This window comes from Tetrahymena thermophila (genome assembly GCF_000189635.1).
Source record: "Tetrahymena thermophila SB210 genomic scaffold scf_8254815, whole genome shotgun sequence".
Lineage (NCBI taxonomy): Eukaryota > Ciliophora > Oligohymenophorea > Hymenostomatida > Tetrahymenidae > Tetrahymena > Tetrahymena thermophila.
The window spans coordinates 311,000-327,977 of NW_002476571.1; the positions used below are offsets into that span (position 1 = coordinate 311,000).

Sequence of the window (16,978 nt, forward strand, 5' to 3'; positions counted from 1 at the left end):
TCGCCATTAACCACTAAATTTTAGATAAAAAGATGATTGATACTTTCAAATGATAGCTGGTTATTACCAAAATCTGATAATTCTATGTCATTTAAAAACAGTCTTACTAATTTATTAAATGTTTGATTTCCAAACATGAACTAAGTATTATTTAAGTTTTTAAATGAGATTTTTAAGTTTTATAGTTTCAGCTCTACAATATTTTAATCTGTACTATTTTGAGTATTTAGATAGATATTATTATTGTTTGTAGCTTAAATGTTCAGTGAGTACTATTTTGTCACAGAGCTAGAGCTAACAAAAGGATACTTTAAATCTGTTTATTCGCCATTATTTATGTATAAGCTATAAATAATGTTCTAAATTAGAAGTTATTTTAGAGATAATAAATTCAAATAATCACTTTATTGATTTTTTGTTATTAGATCATTTTAGTCTGTACTTATTTATAACTATGCTGAGCAAATATTATTTAAAAAAGAGCCAATATTTAGCTCAGCTGTGTATTTTATAGTACTTTCTATAGTTATGATCATCATATCAATAATTAAATACTAAGAATTTAGGAGTTTTAATTATGATGATAAAACCTTATAATTGTATATTTATAAATAATCAATTAACTAAGGTAAAGAAAAAGGGTTAGCATTATAGAAACTAATTGAATTGTCAAAATATAAAACAAAAATATTATTAAATCCAGTGTACTCAATGTCTATTAGTGATTGAGTGCTGTTAAATTGTCTAATTATTTAGAATAATTTGAGGTCTTCTCTTAAATATATACTTACTTAGTTAAACGAAAGCATAAATATGAATGAGCCTTCCATTTTTAATTTTATACCTGAAGATGGTAAATTCTATTTAATAATTTGCATTTTTATATCATATACGTTAGTTCCTACAATTCTATCTGTATAGTAAATCCTTTAATAAAGAGGATCAAAGTAGATTTAAGATTATTGGTTTTAGAAATCTAATTGAGAGACTTACAAAATATCTCCTGTCTAAATATCTATTATTTGTATATATTTATTCGTTAATATTATGATGTTCAAAGTATTGTCTATTCTAACAAGGTTTTTAATACTATCATTTTATTCTAATTAAATTTAAAATTATTCAATTTTAATTTAAATAGAAAGAGACTAAGAGTTTTAAAATATTATCTTATTCCATAGGTTTTTGTTTTTTGTTGAGCAGTATATTAAGTAGGAATCATCAATCATAATAAATTGGCCTATTCCTGTTGATATATATGTTAGTATTGAAAGCTATGGATTAGCTAGATTCTTTTAAAGAGAATATAAAGACTATTTTTAAGTTAAAAAAAGAACTTGGTAATCAGAGTCGCTGATAAAAGTAAGTATTTAAGAATCAAGCAATTAAGAAAATATAGGAGTAATTCTAGTAGAAGTTATATTATAGATTAAGAGCTAATTAAATATTATTACATAAATTTAAGAATTATTTTTATTGTAATAATTGTAGTAAAAGTATGAAGGATTTAGTTGATTAAAGTATTTAAAGTCCTTTACTTCACCATTAACTATATTTTTAAGAATTGATTGGCTATTATCAAATAAAATATATTGGTTTTAATTAATCTATAATAGATTTGGTATTGTATTATAAGGTAATAATTAATTTTAGTTAAACTCTAAGATAGAGTAATCAAAAACTTTTAAATTCAAATAATCTGTAACAAATATTTAATTTTTATTAAAGCTAAAGTAAATATCAAATATAGGAAGCTAAAATTAATATTTGCAAATAAAAATGTTAGTATCGTAATCAAAGATATATAAAATATTAATTGAGGTTGCAAAAAGTTTTCTCTTATGATGATCCCAAATCAATATTTTTTAGTAAGCATTTGCATCAGTTTATACCTTATCTAACTATTTTAATATTTTGTTAAGAAAAAAACATATAAAAATAGAATTTATTAAATAAATTTAATAAAAATAAAAGGATATTATTTAAAAAGTAAAAAAAAATAAATTAAAAAACTTACTTAAAATGTCTTAACAATTTAATTGGTATCATAAGAAATAATTTCAATTTAATTTTAACTATCAATTAGCATAACCAAATTAAGAATTTCATCCACAACTATTTGACTTTGATGATTAAATTAATACTAAAAGTAGATAATTTATATAACCACTTGAGTATTTATGTTATATATTATGATAGAATTACTGTAAGAAGAAAATAGCATCACTTTTATTTGATCATAGAAAAAATAAAACTTTTAGTTTAAAAAAAAAGATAAAATTGTTTGTACAATTGAAATTTATTTATTTTCATACCTTATACATAATGTCTTCAGAGTTTGTAGTAAATGATGGGAAAGAAGTATCTAACAATTGATATGTATCTAAATTAAATATTTTAAAACTTTAACTTGCTTAATCTGCAATAATTATATTGCTACCAATATCATTGTAATATATGGCAAAAGGAAAAAAGTCTTCTGCATATTTAACAAACTTATAAATTTATTCTTTTAAAGAGTACACTCTTAAGCTATATTAACTATAAAAGATTATCAACTATTTTTGTCTTTAAATAATAACCCCACAAAAGGTATCTGAAAAGGCATAGTTGTTACTGATGCAATTTAAAGAAATATCCTAAAAAATGATTTATGAAAAAATATATTAAATTTTTATTTTTAAATTTATATATCTACTTACCTTTAAGTTGAATATGCAATCTTACAAGTTATCTAGAAAAGCCATGTATCCTAATTCTATATCGTATGCAAGATTCATAAATAATATTTAAGACACGTAATTAAAAAGCTTTTTAATATTTTTTATGTCAAATAAGTAAAGAAAGTAAATGTTAAATAAATTTTTACAATTTCAAAATTAGATGAGCTAATTAAAGCAAGACGATATCCAACAACTATTACCATATAATTTTAATATGGATAATAAAATCCTTTATTATCGTGTAAAAGAGAGTACATGTAATTTTAATTATTTACACTATCAGGTTGATAGAAATCAATAGCAATTTATGCTATTATCTTTTGGTATTTTACCACTTTTATTTAATCTTTATATATATTTAACTATATATCTAACTCATAAAAATTAACAACATATTCGTATGGTGTTACATTTAAAAAATCATTATTTTAATATTCATAGCAAAATATTTATTTTACATCTACCATTTACTAAAGCCATTCACTATTACGAGATAAAGGGATTTAAATATCGCTATATTCATTTTCATATTAATCAATTTATGATACCTTTTATTTAAAAAAAATTTTTTAGAAGTTAACTTAAGCTTAAATATTAGTTTATTTTACCTGTTATAATTAGAGATTTAGATCATCTAAACTAATTATAAGAGAGATCAAGGTATTTATAAATAGTATCTAATTTTATTTATGTAAAATGTTCTATAAGCCTTACCCATAGTAGTCGTTTTGGTATAGTATGATCTAATTTGTATCTCCATCATAGTATTATAAAAAGCCACTATTACTGAGAATAAATACTTTGTTGCCATAAGTAACGAAATGTGCTATGTATGCACCAGTAGGTATTTCCTAGTTTAAAAAAAAATATATAATTATTTAAAAATTATATTAAATAATATGATACATATAAAACCTTATTATTTTGAGTAGAGACAATTTAAAGTGTAGTATAAGGATCTAAGCTAACGATCTAATAGCTTAAATCTGGAGATATATAATAAGATACAGTTTCTTTTCCATATTAATTAAACATATTATTCTAAAAGTTGTTTAGAAGGCTTATACTCATTATTCCATTGTAAAAATCAGAATAATAAATAGTATCTTATTTAAAATTGAAAAACCCTATCTAATGTATACAATAATTACGAAATTGTTTAGAGGTATAAACAGGATTTTACTATTTTTAAAAAAATGATTATCTCAATAATTTGAATAAAATAAATATAATTACATCTTTGTAAATATTGTAGATCTTTATTTATTCACGGAATAATTTGCCTAAAACTAAGAAAAAAATAATATCACCAGTTTTCTGTGAAACTTAAACGTCATTTGCAATTTATCTTATTGAGAATTTATAGTTGTATTAGTTGCTTATTTAGTTATAATTAAAAATATGAAGCTGCCTTAAATATGTAGCAATTGCACTGATGTATTTATTATATATATAAACTATCAATGTTTTTGTACTCTGGATATAAAAAGGTTTTTTAAATTAATATATTTGGTCAGGTGTAATATCTATATGACTAAACTGGTTTTCTAAAAGTATTTCAAAAGTATATAAATTCAATTCTCTTACTGTCAAAACACCATTTCTTATTCCAGTAACTATTAGTTTTTCTTCTTCTTATAAAACTATATAGTTATATTAATATGTGGATTATTTGTCTGGATAATAAAAATCATCCCAAAAATAAAATGATTTAGCAATCTATCTAGATTCTAAATCATATTAGTAAGCAATTCCATTGCCTTTTAATTCCAATATTTAATTATTTGTAACAGTATCAAAATAATTAACTGCCGGTGTATTAAATAATAATTAAGTATAGTAATAATTATGTTATTCAGATGAGAAATACATTTAACTAGAATTAACAGAGGTTAACTGACTTTAAGTGAGCTCTTAAATTTATATATCTTACATTATTTAGTATAGCAAATATATTTCATCATTATTTTCAAAAATATCTAAAGAAGTTAATGAGCAAACTAAAGGTTAAGATAATTTAAGAGTGTAAGAAAGACTAAAACTATTTTAGTTAAGGTTAAAAATGTAAAGCATATCTTATTTTTGAGAGAAATATATATCTTTAGTCTTCCAAAAGCAGTTAGAATTAAGGAAAGTGGGTGGTAAAGAACTTGTGATTTCTGTAACTTATTTATTTGAGCTAATTTAGAAAACTTATGTTGCTGTTTAATTTTGTCCACCAATTAAAGTCAAAGTCTATATATTTAGATATAAATATTTTATTTTAATATAAATAAAATAGTATTTTTTTACTTTATTAGATCTCATTATTGAATATAGAATAATCTATGGAGTGATAGATTTGATTAGTGAAGGAGCTTGACCAAATATTATTTAGTAAAAATCTATTTTATTATTTTGGTAGAACACCCACATATTTTGCGTATCTAAATTTTCCATTTAACTCTTTAACTTGGGGGAAAGAACTTTTGAGGGTTATTTTGAATAAGGCTATTTGCTTGTGAAAAAAAATTTTTTTGCAAATGACTATCAAAAATTTTATATTATACAAACTCCCCCAATGGAAAGAGTTAAAGAGTGTTCTATGATGAATACTATAAAAGTATATTCTTGTTAAATGATTAATCATAATAAAAAATTGTATTTGTTGAGTTAATAGCAAGGATAAATTGATCATTTTTTTACTGATAATTTTAAACACTGAGTATTTAATTTAATGTATCTGATGAATTATCAACAACATAAAATTAATAAGATTGAAAGTTATATTAGACTATAAAACCTGTTTATGTCAAAAAGGTCATTTTCATCCCATCTAAATAATATATATTACTTATTTATTAACTAAATGTAATATTTTATGATAAAAGTAAACCACTAGAGATATAAAAAGTGAAAACTTGGGTATCCATATTCATACAAGAAAGTGTAATATTTTGAGTTGATTATTCTACTAGTTGTACACAATTTGCGATCTATTATTAATTTTGGAAGCTTAAATAGGAAATAAAAATAAATAATTTATTTACAGATGCTAATTATGGAAAAGTATAATAAGTTTAAGGTACAAGCTAAGGAATTGATTTCACAATAACTTTGCCTTATACATCAATCTAAACCATAGTGCTATTATCTATTTATTTAAATTAAAAAAACTTTTGGTATTTGGAGTAATATATTGAGGTAGGATACTATTTTAATTTTAATTTTTAAAATAGCTAAAACAAATTTTTTGATTAAACAAATGAGTCTTATTAAAAAAAAACAAGACATTTTTGATAAAAAAAGTAAAATATTTTTATAAAATGATTGCTTGTACAATATTATAAAATATTTTAAATTTGAATTATTTTGATTAGATGTTTTAAATGAACTTTAATGATTTTTACTTAAAGCAATAAAGATAAAATTCAGCTTTTTAACAATCAACTTTTTTTGAAACTTATTAAATTTAATAGCAATCGTTCAATTTAGAAAATAATTACCATTATAACTGTTTGCAAAATTTAACAGTGTTAATTCTCAAAAAATATCAAATAAGTAAATTTTAGTTTAAAATATAATTAGCTATTAAGTATTATTTTTTAATATAGAATTGTAAATTCATTACTAACTCATTTAAACTTTGAACTAACTTAATAAAAGAAATAATTAAAAAAATAAAAAAACCTCTCATTAAAATACAAAAGAAGCATTATTTAAAATGTAAAATAGGAATTTAGATATTTTAAAAAATTATTTTAATAAATTTTTTTATGAAGATTCAATCATTTAAAAAATGGAGTATATTTTTTAAAAATTCACTTAAAATTATGAATACTTTCATGATAACAAGCTTTTTAATACTTATTACCATATTTAAAAAAATTATTTTAAAATATTATAAAATTATTTTTATGAATTTGATCTTTATTTATGAATATTGATAGATCAATACTATATATTTAGAAAAAAGAAAATATATTGATAAAATTTAATCTAATTTTTTAAATTGATTTTGTTATAATTATGTGATTTTAAAGGAAAAAACAATTAAACTAGAGTTTTTTGTTGATATTTTTTACAAAAATAATTTTTTTCCTCTTTCTTTTATGAAATAAATTATTCTTATTTAATTTCACTCGATATATTTGAACGCCAATTAATTAAACTGTTGAACGATATTTAAATTAAATAAAACAAAGAAAAATATAAATTATTTGCCTAAATTATAGTTTTTACCTTCACTGATGGATGTACTATAGTACTAAATTTGACCAACTGCTTAAGATTTAGGTACATAAGATAAGGATGGGCAGATTTATAGTTAAATGCATGTGTTAGAAGATGAATCTAAGGAATAGCTATTAGATTAAATGCTGCATTCATATACGCACTCTCCATCAAGTAAATATTAACTATCTTAACAATTAGCAATGCATCCTTACTGAAATAAAAAAAAATGCAATGGTTTTTTAAAAAAATGGTGATTAAGTTACTTTATCCTATGGGTTCAAAAAGTAACCAGGTAGGCATTAATAGCATTCAGTAGATGAACAGCTTGAGCAAAACTTAGAAGCACAAGAAATGCATTCCATGCTAAAGTTTTCGTATGTTCCACTAGGACAAGATTAGACACAATTATAGCTATTCTGATCAAAATAAAATGGGTATTTACATCCAAGGCACTCAAAGCTTTTATCGCTAGAGCAATCTTAGCATACCTAGTTACATTAACTAACACCATCTTTTTGACCAAAAGAAAGGAAAGTTATATTCAGCATGAAATGGATAATTATCAAAGTCTTCATCAACTTTTAAATATTTTTTTGTATTGTTTTTTGTAATTAATTTTTAGTTTGTTATCAATATCAATATTCTTGATAAAAAAAGCTTTTCCAAAATCAACAAATCAATTTTAAATACAATGAGGAAAATCAACAGTTTTTCAAACTATAATAATAAGATAATTATTTGATTTATTACTGATTTAAATAATAAAGACGCACTGTTTAATTTGGATAAGAAATATATTTAAATAGGAACTCTTCCCAATTAAAATTAAAAAACTTGATCACTAAACATTCTATTTCGAAGCAGTTTGTTTTTCGTGAGATGACATGCGGGTATGTGAATTTGAGTAAGCACAATAATCAATTAAAAAAAATATAATAAAAAGCAAGTATACCATAACACTATGAAAAGAGAAGAATGAATTTCCTAACTACAATTTTAGTAGTATTCAAATATATCACTATTTTTTTTAAAAAATGATTTTTTTTCTCTTACCTAAAAAAATGAGGATTTAGAGTAATTAGAATTCATGAGACATCAAAGACAATATAAAAATTCATTTTATTTAAAGTTTTTTTCTTCAAAAAACATATGATAATGGAATAATAAAATATAATTACAATAATTCTGCAATAAAAAAATATGTTTCATATGTAAACAAAGCAAAATATTTTGCAAATGGTTTATTTACTTTATTCTATGCTAAAAATTTTAAAGAAAATTAAAAAATGTGATTCCAAAATAGTGCACTTAATTAATGAAGAGACTTTGACATTATGTTGGACTTTTATATTTTTTTGGCATTTTTTAAATTTTATTTTCCTTGTCTACCTAGTAAATAAATTGATTGAAAATCCAATTTACCTTTATGTTTTTTCATAAAAAATAAAAAAAATATAATTGTTTGAAAGAACGCTTAATGCGCTTAAATAAACCTGAATTTATTTATACTATTTTTAGTGTATTTTCATTCAAGAAAAACAAAAGATTAAATATAGATTTATAATATATTACAATTATAAGTTTCTAAAATAAATCTTATGTAAAATAAATTAACAAATACACAAGAAAATATTCAATATTAAAAAAATATTATTGAAATATAAATATTAAAAATTCTTGCTAAAAATTATTGATTTTAAAAGAAAAATGCAAATTTAAATTATTAATTAAGATATAAAAAAATCATTCAGTAATATAAATCATTTAAAAGTGTTAAAACTAAAATTTCGAAAATGAAAAACAACTATTACTATTAGTTTTTATCTTTTTTAGTGAATTTTTAAAGCTAACATTTTTTTCCTTGTTTTAGGTACTTGAAATACGATTGTCATAAATTACCTCTTTAGTATATTTCATTAGGTATATTTATCATTTTTATTCTTAAGTAGTGTTTTTTATAAAAACGATTTAATATTAGATGCTTGATTAATTCATAACTTTATATGTTAGATACTGCACCATTCTTTTCTTACTCCATTAAATTTAATATTCTTTATAATATTTAATTAGGGGGTTTTTTCTTCATTTGTTTTTAATTACATTACTTATAGCACTTTATGATGTTAAAAATAATCATTGCTATTTTTCAAAGATGATTTATATAATATTTTGATCTAAACATTATTAAATTAATGATTATGTATAAATCTAAAATTTATTTCTGATATATATTTATATGAAATCAAAAATAGCTAGTGTGCAACCAAAATATTTAAAAATTACAAAAAGTTGCTTTAGGTTTTCAAAATTTAATAGATGATGTATTTTTTTAAAAAAACGAATTTTTTTCTGAGCTTAATTCATGAGGATTTAGAGTTATTAGAATTCAAAATGAAATGAAATAATATATATTTAAATAAAATTAAAATGAATTTAATAAATAAAGTTAAATTCTATTTTATGGATTTGATCTTTATCTATGAATATGATGAAATAAATTTAGAGAAAAATATATATTATGCTATTTAATCTTTCCATTTAAATTTATCTTGCTATAATTGACAGATTTAAAAGAAAAACATTGACTCTTTTATTATTTTGTTGATTTATTACAAAAAATATTTTTTCCTCTATACTTTTAATTTGATTTTCATTATATATCAATTCATTTAAGTATATTATTGATTTGTTATTTAGATTAAAAAAACAACTAAAAACATATATTATATGCATAAATTATAGTTTTTATCTTGATTGATGGATATATTTTACCAACCTCTTAATTTCAAAAATATAAATAACATAATAAAGGGCAGATTTATATATAAATGTATGTGCTAGAAGATGGGTCTAAATAATAACTACTAGATTACATTCTTGATTCATATACGCTTTCTCCATTATGTAAATATTAACAATCTTAGTAATTCTCAATGCATCCTTAATGGAGTAAAAAAATATAATCATATTAAGAAAACTGAATGATTAAGTTATTTTATCCTGTGGGTTCACTGAGTATCCAGGTTAACATAAATATCATTCAGTAGATGAGTAATTTGAACAAAATTTATAAAAGCAAGAAAGCCATTCCATATTTTTGTTTTCATATGTTCTATTAGGACAAAATTAAATGCAATTATAGTTATTCTGATCAAAATAAAATGGGCATTTGCGTCCAAGGTACTCAAAGCTTTTGTTGCTAGAGCAATCTTAACAGACATGGATATATTAAGTAATACCATGTTTTTGTCCAAAACAAAGGACTGTTATATTTAATATTAAATGGATAGTTATCAAAAATTTAAATTTCATTAACTTTTAAATATTATTTGGTGTGTTTAATTGTAATTTTTAGTTTTTTAGCAATACTCTTAATAAACAAGCTTTTACAATATAATGAAATCAATTTTAAATATAATGAGAAAAATCAACAGCTTTTGAAATTATATTAATCAATTTTTTATTTTACTGTTAACATAAAAATATTCATAATTAATATAAAAATTATTTGAAATATCACACACAAATCATGATATCATGGTATGTGATATTTTAAATGCAGGAACAGATATATAAACTTCTTGTTAAATATTAGTCTATGGATGATAATTTTTTGTTTATTCAAATTTATTATTAAAAATTGCAATACTTTGTGAACAAGGAACTTTATTAATCACCTTTAGTAAATGAATAACTTAAAAATCTAAAATTAATTTGATCATTTTATTTTTTGAATAACTTCAAATGAAATCTAAAATAAAAAGAAAATATTTTTATTCAAACAAAATTGGATAAAATCAATTAAATGTAAATACATAACCAATATATAGGTTCAAATATTTACCAAATAGTTTATTATATGCAGTTGTAATTTTATTTAAAAATTAGAAGACTAAAGCTAAAATAGCTAAGAAGAAAGATGATAAGGCCAAAAGAGATCCATTAGTAGCTTAAACGCAAGAAGTATTTCCATTAGCATAAGTAGCAATTGTGACATCACTCTTAGTAGTGGGGGTCATTAATGTAAGTATTAGCACAAGCTTAATAAAGTTTAAATAGGCATTGTAAATACCCAAGTTTGGTGAGTAAATGACACATAAAGAATAGGTTTTTGCAGTATCAGAGCAAATGGTGGAAAGACAGTAGGGAAGCTTCAAAGCTGAAAGGCAATTACCCAAATTTTAATTAGTAGATGTACTAATCCAAGACGAATTATCACATAGAACAGTATTCAAAGTGACATTGATACTAAAACTATGGCTTTCATTTTTAATTACTTTTTTTAATTCATTTACTTGACGTATATTTTTGTTATTTTTTGAAGTCTTTGATAGATTTAAAATAGGAGATAGATCAGTAGTGAAATAGACTTGAAATTAATAATATTTATAAATAAAGGAGTATATTTAAAAGGTTTAAATTTGATTTTAGATAATTTAAATGTTAAGTAAGTAAAAATAAATAAAATAATTTTTTTATAATTTCGAAGAGAAAAGATATTGGCAAAAAGAAGATAAATATTTACATATTTTTTTAAAGTAAAAAATGAAACTAAAAATCATTGTGTCTTTCATATCTATATAGTAACTGTTTTCAAATAGGAAATAAATCAATAGAAGGGTAAAATAAAAATTATAATCAAAATTCAACTAGTATATTTTATCTGTTAATGAAATTCTTTTGTACCAAATAATTTAAAAGTTATTTAAATAAGTAAACAAAAAATATAGATTTTGCTCTTAAACCTTTGGATGAGTCTAAGAGTTATTAAAAAATTCTTATAGATAAAGTGTCAATTTTTAGAAAAATTTTTAAAATTAATTAAAGCTTTGATCTCAATTGAAATTAGGTTAACTATAAAGTACAATAGAATAATCTCAAAAATATTTTATTGATTTAAAAATAAATATTTACCTCGTGATGTAATAAAGTTACAAATTATATAAAAACTGGGAGTATATAAATTTGTTTGTGATTTTTTTGCATTTTTTTAAAAAATAAAAAGCGATTTTTTTCTGAGCGTATTATGACGATTTAGAGTTATTAGAATTCATAAGATATCAATGATGATATTAAAATTAGCTAAATTTAAATATTTTTTTTTAAAAGATAATAAGAATGAAATAATATAAATTTACAAATAAAAAATACTTTTTTTTATTTAAGCAAAGCAAGAAATACTTTAAAATTAATTTATTTACTTTATTTTAGGCACAATAATTTAATGCTATTTAAGAAATATGCCTCTAAAATAGTGTCTTTAACATTTAGACTTAGAGAGGATTTTGTATTATATTTTTATTAGTAAATAATCATAAAATAGTAATTAAATCTATCAAATTTAATAATAAAAAATTATTTTATTATTACTTAAAATTATTATTTATATGACAGAATTTTTCAAAAAGGTATTTTCTCACATTTTTGAATTTTCATTTTCGATAGCTAATTTATAAATAAATTGATTGAAAATCTAATTAGCAAACCTTCTATTTTTCCTCAAAAAAAAGTCGTTAAAGAAAGAATGTAGATTAATTAACAAAAATTTAATAGATAGGTGATTAAATGCTTCTATTATAAATTTGATATGAGATTAGATCATCAATTAGAAAAAAATATAGTCAATATTAAAATATATTTTTTTAAATTAATTTAGCAAAAATATGTAATTAAAATAAACTTAATTTCATAATTATTTTTAATTTTAATTTATTTTTTAATAAAATATTTATAATATAAATTATCTTTAATGAAGTTTTAAAGGTTAAATCTTAAGAATATTTAATTCAAAATTGAATTAAAAAAATTATTGTTAAAAATCACTCATTTCAATGATAAATCCTTATTTAATCTTATAGTTAATATACTTTAACCATATATTTTTAATTTATTATCATACATATGATAGCGTCTATAATTTTATTATATATCAGTTAATTATCTAGGTTTTAAGATTTCAATATCATATTTTGGTATTTTATCTTTTATCATTCCTATTTAATTTGTAAAAAAATAGCCAAATGCCATTCTTTTGATTATATCTTTATTCTTTGAAGTAAATTATTTATTGAATGGTTATTTAAATTAAAAAACAACAAAAAACATAAATTATATGCCTAAATTATTATTTTTATCTTCACTGATAGATGCACTATAGAACTATTTTAAACCAACTGCGAAAGATTTATGTATATAAGATAATAAAGGGCAGATTTATAGCTAAATACATGTGCTAGAAAATGCATTTAAAAAATAACTATTAGATTAAATGCTGGATTCATTTACACTCTCTCCATCCAGTATCAATTCGCAATGTATCCTTGCTGGAATAAAAAAAAATGTAATGATGTTAACAAAACTAAACGAATAAGTTTCTTTATCCCATGGGGTTCACTGAGTACCCATAGAAGCATTAATATTATACAGTAGATGAGCAGCTTGAGCAAAATTTATAAGAGCAAGAAACGCATTCCATATTTTTGTTCATATGTTCTACTTGGAAAAAGTCAGATATAATTAAAGCTATTCTAATCCAAATTAAATGGGTATTTACGTCTAAGGTAATCAAAATTTTTATTGCTAGAACAATCTTAAATGACACCACAGTCACATTAGCAAACACCAAATTTTTGACTAAAACATAGGAAATTGATATTTAGTATTAAATGGATTATTATAAAAGCCTTCAACTTCATCAACTTTTAAATTTTATTTAGTATGTTTGTTTGTAATTTTTAGCTTGCAAGCAACATTCTTAATAAATAAGTTTTTTAAAAATTAAGTAATTACACTGAGGAAATTCAACATCTTTTGAAATTATTATTGTCAATTTTTTTATTTTTCTGATGACATATTTAAAAATCTAAACGTTCTAATCTTTGTTAAATAATGAGTTTTTAAAAATTTTTTGTAGATAAAAAAAAACATTTAAATACAGTTTCTTTATCAAATTTATCATTAGAAATTTATTTTCTTTCATTTTATAAATAACTCAATTAATTTATGGTATCATCAACCATTAATAATTTAAAGAAATACTAATTAAAATATTTATTTATAAGTCATGAGTCAAATTAATGATATAAAAAAAATATATATACTGTAATTCCTCATTAATTAAGGCCACACCCTCCCCAAAGTTTTTGAAAAAAATGGTTTTACTATTTCCACTAATTTCCTTATTAATGAATTGATTGAAGAGCTTATTAACCAGGCCAGCCCTTCTATTTTTCCTCATAAAAAAAAAATTTAGTTTCAAACCTTAATTTACTGAAACTATTTTTAGTATATTTTCAATTAAGAAAAATAATAGATTAAAATACAAAGATTTAGTAGAAAAGTGATTAAAATCCTCTATATATCTGATCTGAAATTAAATTCTCAAATAGAAAAGAATAAATTTAATAATATGATAATATGTTTATAAATTAAAGTAGCAAAATACTGATAAAAAAAATTAATTATATGATTATTTTTAATTTTTATTTATAATTTAATAGGGAATACTTATAACTAAATTTATCCTAAATGAAGTCTTAAAGGTTACATCTTAAGAATCTATTTATTCAAATTAGAACTATAAAAAATGCTTGCTAAAAATCACTCATTTTAAAAGATAAAAGCAAATTTAATAAAATTTAAAAACTTATATTTTTAATTAATATTGTAAAAAATAATTGATTAATATTTCTTAATTGTAAAAATAAATTAAGAAAACTTAAACAAATAATAAATAAATAAAGAGCTTTCAAAAATTATTTGAAAGTAGAAATATAATAATCAAGTTTCTAAAATTAAAAACAATTATTTATACTAATTAGTATATGTTTATATAATAAACTTAATACAAGTTATTTTAATATTAGTAAAAAAACTCAAATATCTATATTCAAATAAAAAAGTATTACATTTTTTTGATTATATAAAATTTCAATTAATGTAATTAATAAGCAATTAATTGAATAAATGTGTAAAAATTAATTAACAAATTAAAATAAATTTAGCAAAGAAAAATCACTAGTAATATTGAAAAAAAATATAATTTATTTAATAATTTCACTAAATATTTATTAAACATTAAAATTTTAAATATTAGAGAGAGGTATGATTAGTAGAAAATAAATTTTGATATTATATAATAATTTTTTTAAAATTTTAATTTTCATTAAGTTGTGAAAAAGTGGAAATATTTTAATTAACCTTAGTAATTTTTAATTTAAATAAACAAATATTTGTTTTTGATATGTTTGAAAATTTAATATGTCTTTTTATTGCAAAGAAATTTAATTCCTTCAATATTTTAAAAATGTATAAAAGTCAAAAAAATAAATTTAAACATTTAAAAAAAAATTGATTTTATTTTCAAGATTTTAAATAAAAAGATGTAGAAATAAATATAATTTTGTAAATTCAAAAATAAAATCTGTTAAAAACTTATTTATAGATAAAAACAATTTAAATAAAAAAATATATTTTAATAGTTATTATTTTTATCTTTTAAGTTTCTATTCATTTTAGATTTTTATCTAAATTATAATTCTCTACTGCTTATTTAAAGGAACTATTTTTTAGTCCTTTGTTAATTATTGGACTTCTAACTTTGAATTAACTTTACTAAGGCATTTATTATTGTAAATACCATTTTTGGCTCTTAAAATTTGCTTCCATACCAATAACTTACCTTAAAGATTTTTCAACTATTTTCCATAGATAATTTATTCTTAATTAATTGATCTATTTTTAATAAGTAAGTTAATAAATAGAATTTGGAATTAATTTTGATATTTAAACTTAGAATTTTTATAAGATATTTTAGTTATTTTTATCATAAGGAATAGGCCTTTATACTATCAATAAGAGCAAAATTGCTAGGAAACACATATTTAAGGCAATCAAAATACTTTACAATAGTTATTAAAATGATAGATTATCTGTAACTAATATCATTTATATTATGAATATACTTATTATAACTAATCTGCAAGATAGTTAATCAATATTATTTAACTACTATTTTTAATAAGGACTTACTTTTATCAAAAATATTAGATAAATACATATAAAAATAAATAAGAGCTAAGATTTTAGTAATGGCGAAACCCTAATTAAATTTAGAAATATAACAAGTGATGCTCTTGCTTGATTTCTAGTTAAATCCCAATAATAAGACTTTACTTTATATTCCTATTAATAAAAAAAATTTTATTAAAAAAAAACGATTTTGTTTTATTAAAAACTATTTACTTAGTACAAAAGACCATATTTCTTCAGATAAAGTAAGCTTTATAATTTTTATCTATTTCTGTACAACATAATATAAAATGATGCAGGGATTAAAATGAACCATATAAAAAGCAGTGGACCTATTAAAAATAGTAATATTTTAATGTGTTATTAAGTGTAGCATACATCTTGCATTTCAGTAATAATATATAGATTGTCTCCCATATCTCTGCAAGATGAAGACTATATCAATACTTTAATTACGGAAGAACTAAAGAATAAGTATATTAATATGAAAGAAGAAATCATAAATGAAAAGTCATCTATCATCTTAAACATATTTGTGAGGGATTTTACTAACTAGATCAACAAATATATGGTAAATATTTAGGAATTGATAAATATAATTCTTAGAGCATACAAAGGAATTTAGATATCTTAGCTACTAAAAAGACAATCTAAATTATAGACTGTATGCTATACAGGATCACCACCTCCAATTTCAGCAACAGAGATAAATTATTAAGTCTATATGCCTAAGTTATTTATTAAAGCTAGAAACTATAAATAGTTGATAAGAATTTTGATGTAAGAAGAAGCACTATTAATGTTTTGATTTTATAGTAAAATTATTTTGAGCTTTCTCAAATAAAACCATTCCATTTTTCTTTATATTAATATCAGCTATCTTTAAATTTAGAAGATTAGATAAGCACAAATTATTATCAAAAACAAAAATAGAATTAGGATAGATTAAGTTGAATTCTACTACGAGCATTCTTAGCATTAAATTCCTCCATTACTTCTTCCATATTTTG

At 20.6% G+C, this 16,978-nt stretch overlaps 2 protein-coding genes across 2 annotated transcripts; both read right to left on the reverse strand. All coding sequences in view use genetic code 6, as the record gives it.

Annotated features, from left to right (window-relative positions):
- Positions 1-2,309: 2,309 nt before the first annotated feature.
- TTHERM_00198400 (hypothetical protein) lies at positions 2,310-7,570 on the reverse strand (the record flags this gene model as incomplete). The annotated part of the gene is made up of 12 exons (XM_001007021.2): positions 7,202-7,570; positions 6,945-7,149; positions 5,753-5,856; positions 5,569-5,698; positions 5,277-5,538; positions 5,016-5,220; positions 3,960-4,958; positions 3,630-3,695; positions 3,332-3,574; positions 2,870-3,271; positions 2,703-2,810; positions 2,310-2,639 (listed from the first exon to the last, which is right to left on the reverse strand). Exons 1-12 carry the CDS (start codon positions 7,511-7,513, stop codon positions 2,310-2,312), a joined length of 3,366 nt encoding a protein of 1,121 aa, XP_001007021.2. The 5' UTR covers positions 7,514-7,570.
- A 3,165-nt stretch (positions 7,571-10,735) lies between these two features.
- Positions 10,736-10,957, reverse strand: TTHERM_00198410 (transmembrane protein, putative; the record flags this gene model as incomplete). Its single annotated transcript, XM_001007022.2, has 1 exon — positions 10,736-10,957. The coding sequence occupies one exon, from the start codon at positions 10,955-10,957 to the stop codon at positions 10,736-10,738; it is 222 nt and encodes a 73-aa protein (XP_001007022.2).
- Positions 10,958-16,978: the final 6,021 nt, after the last annotated feature.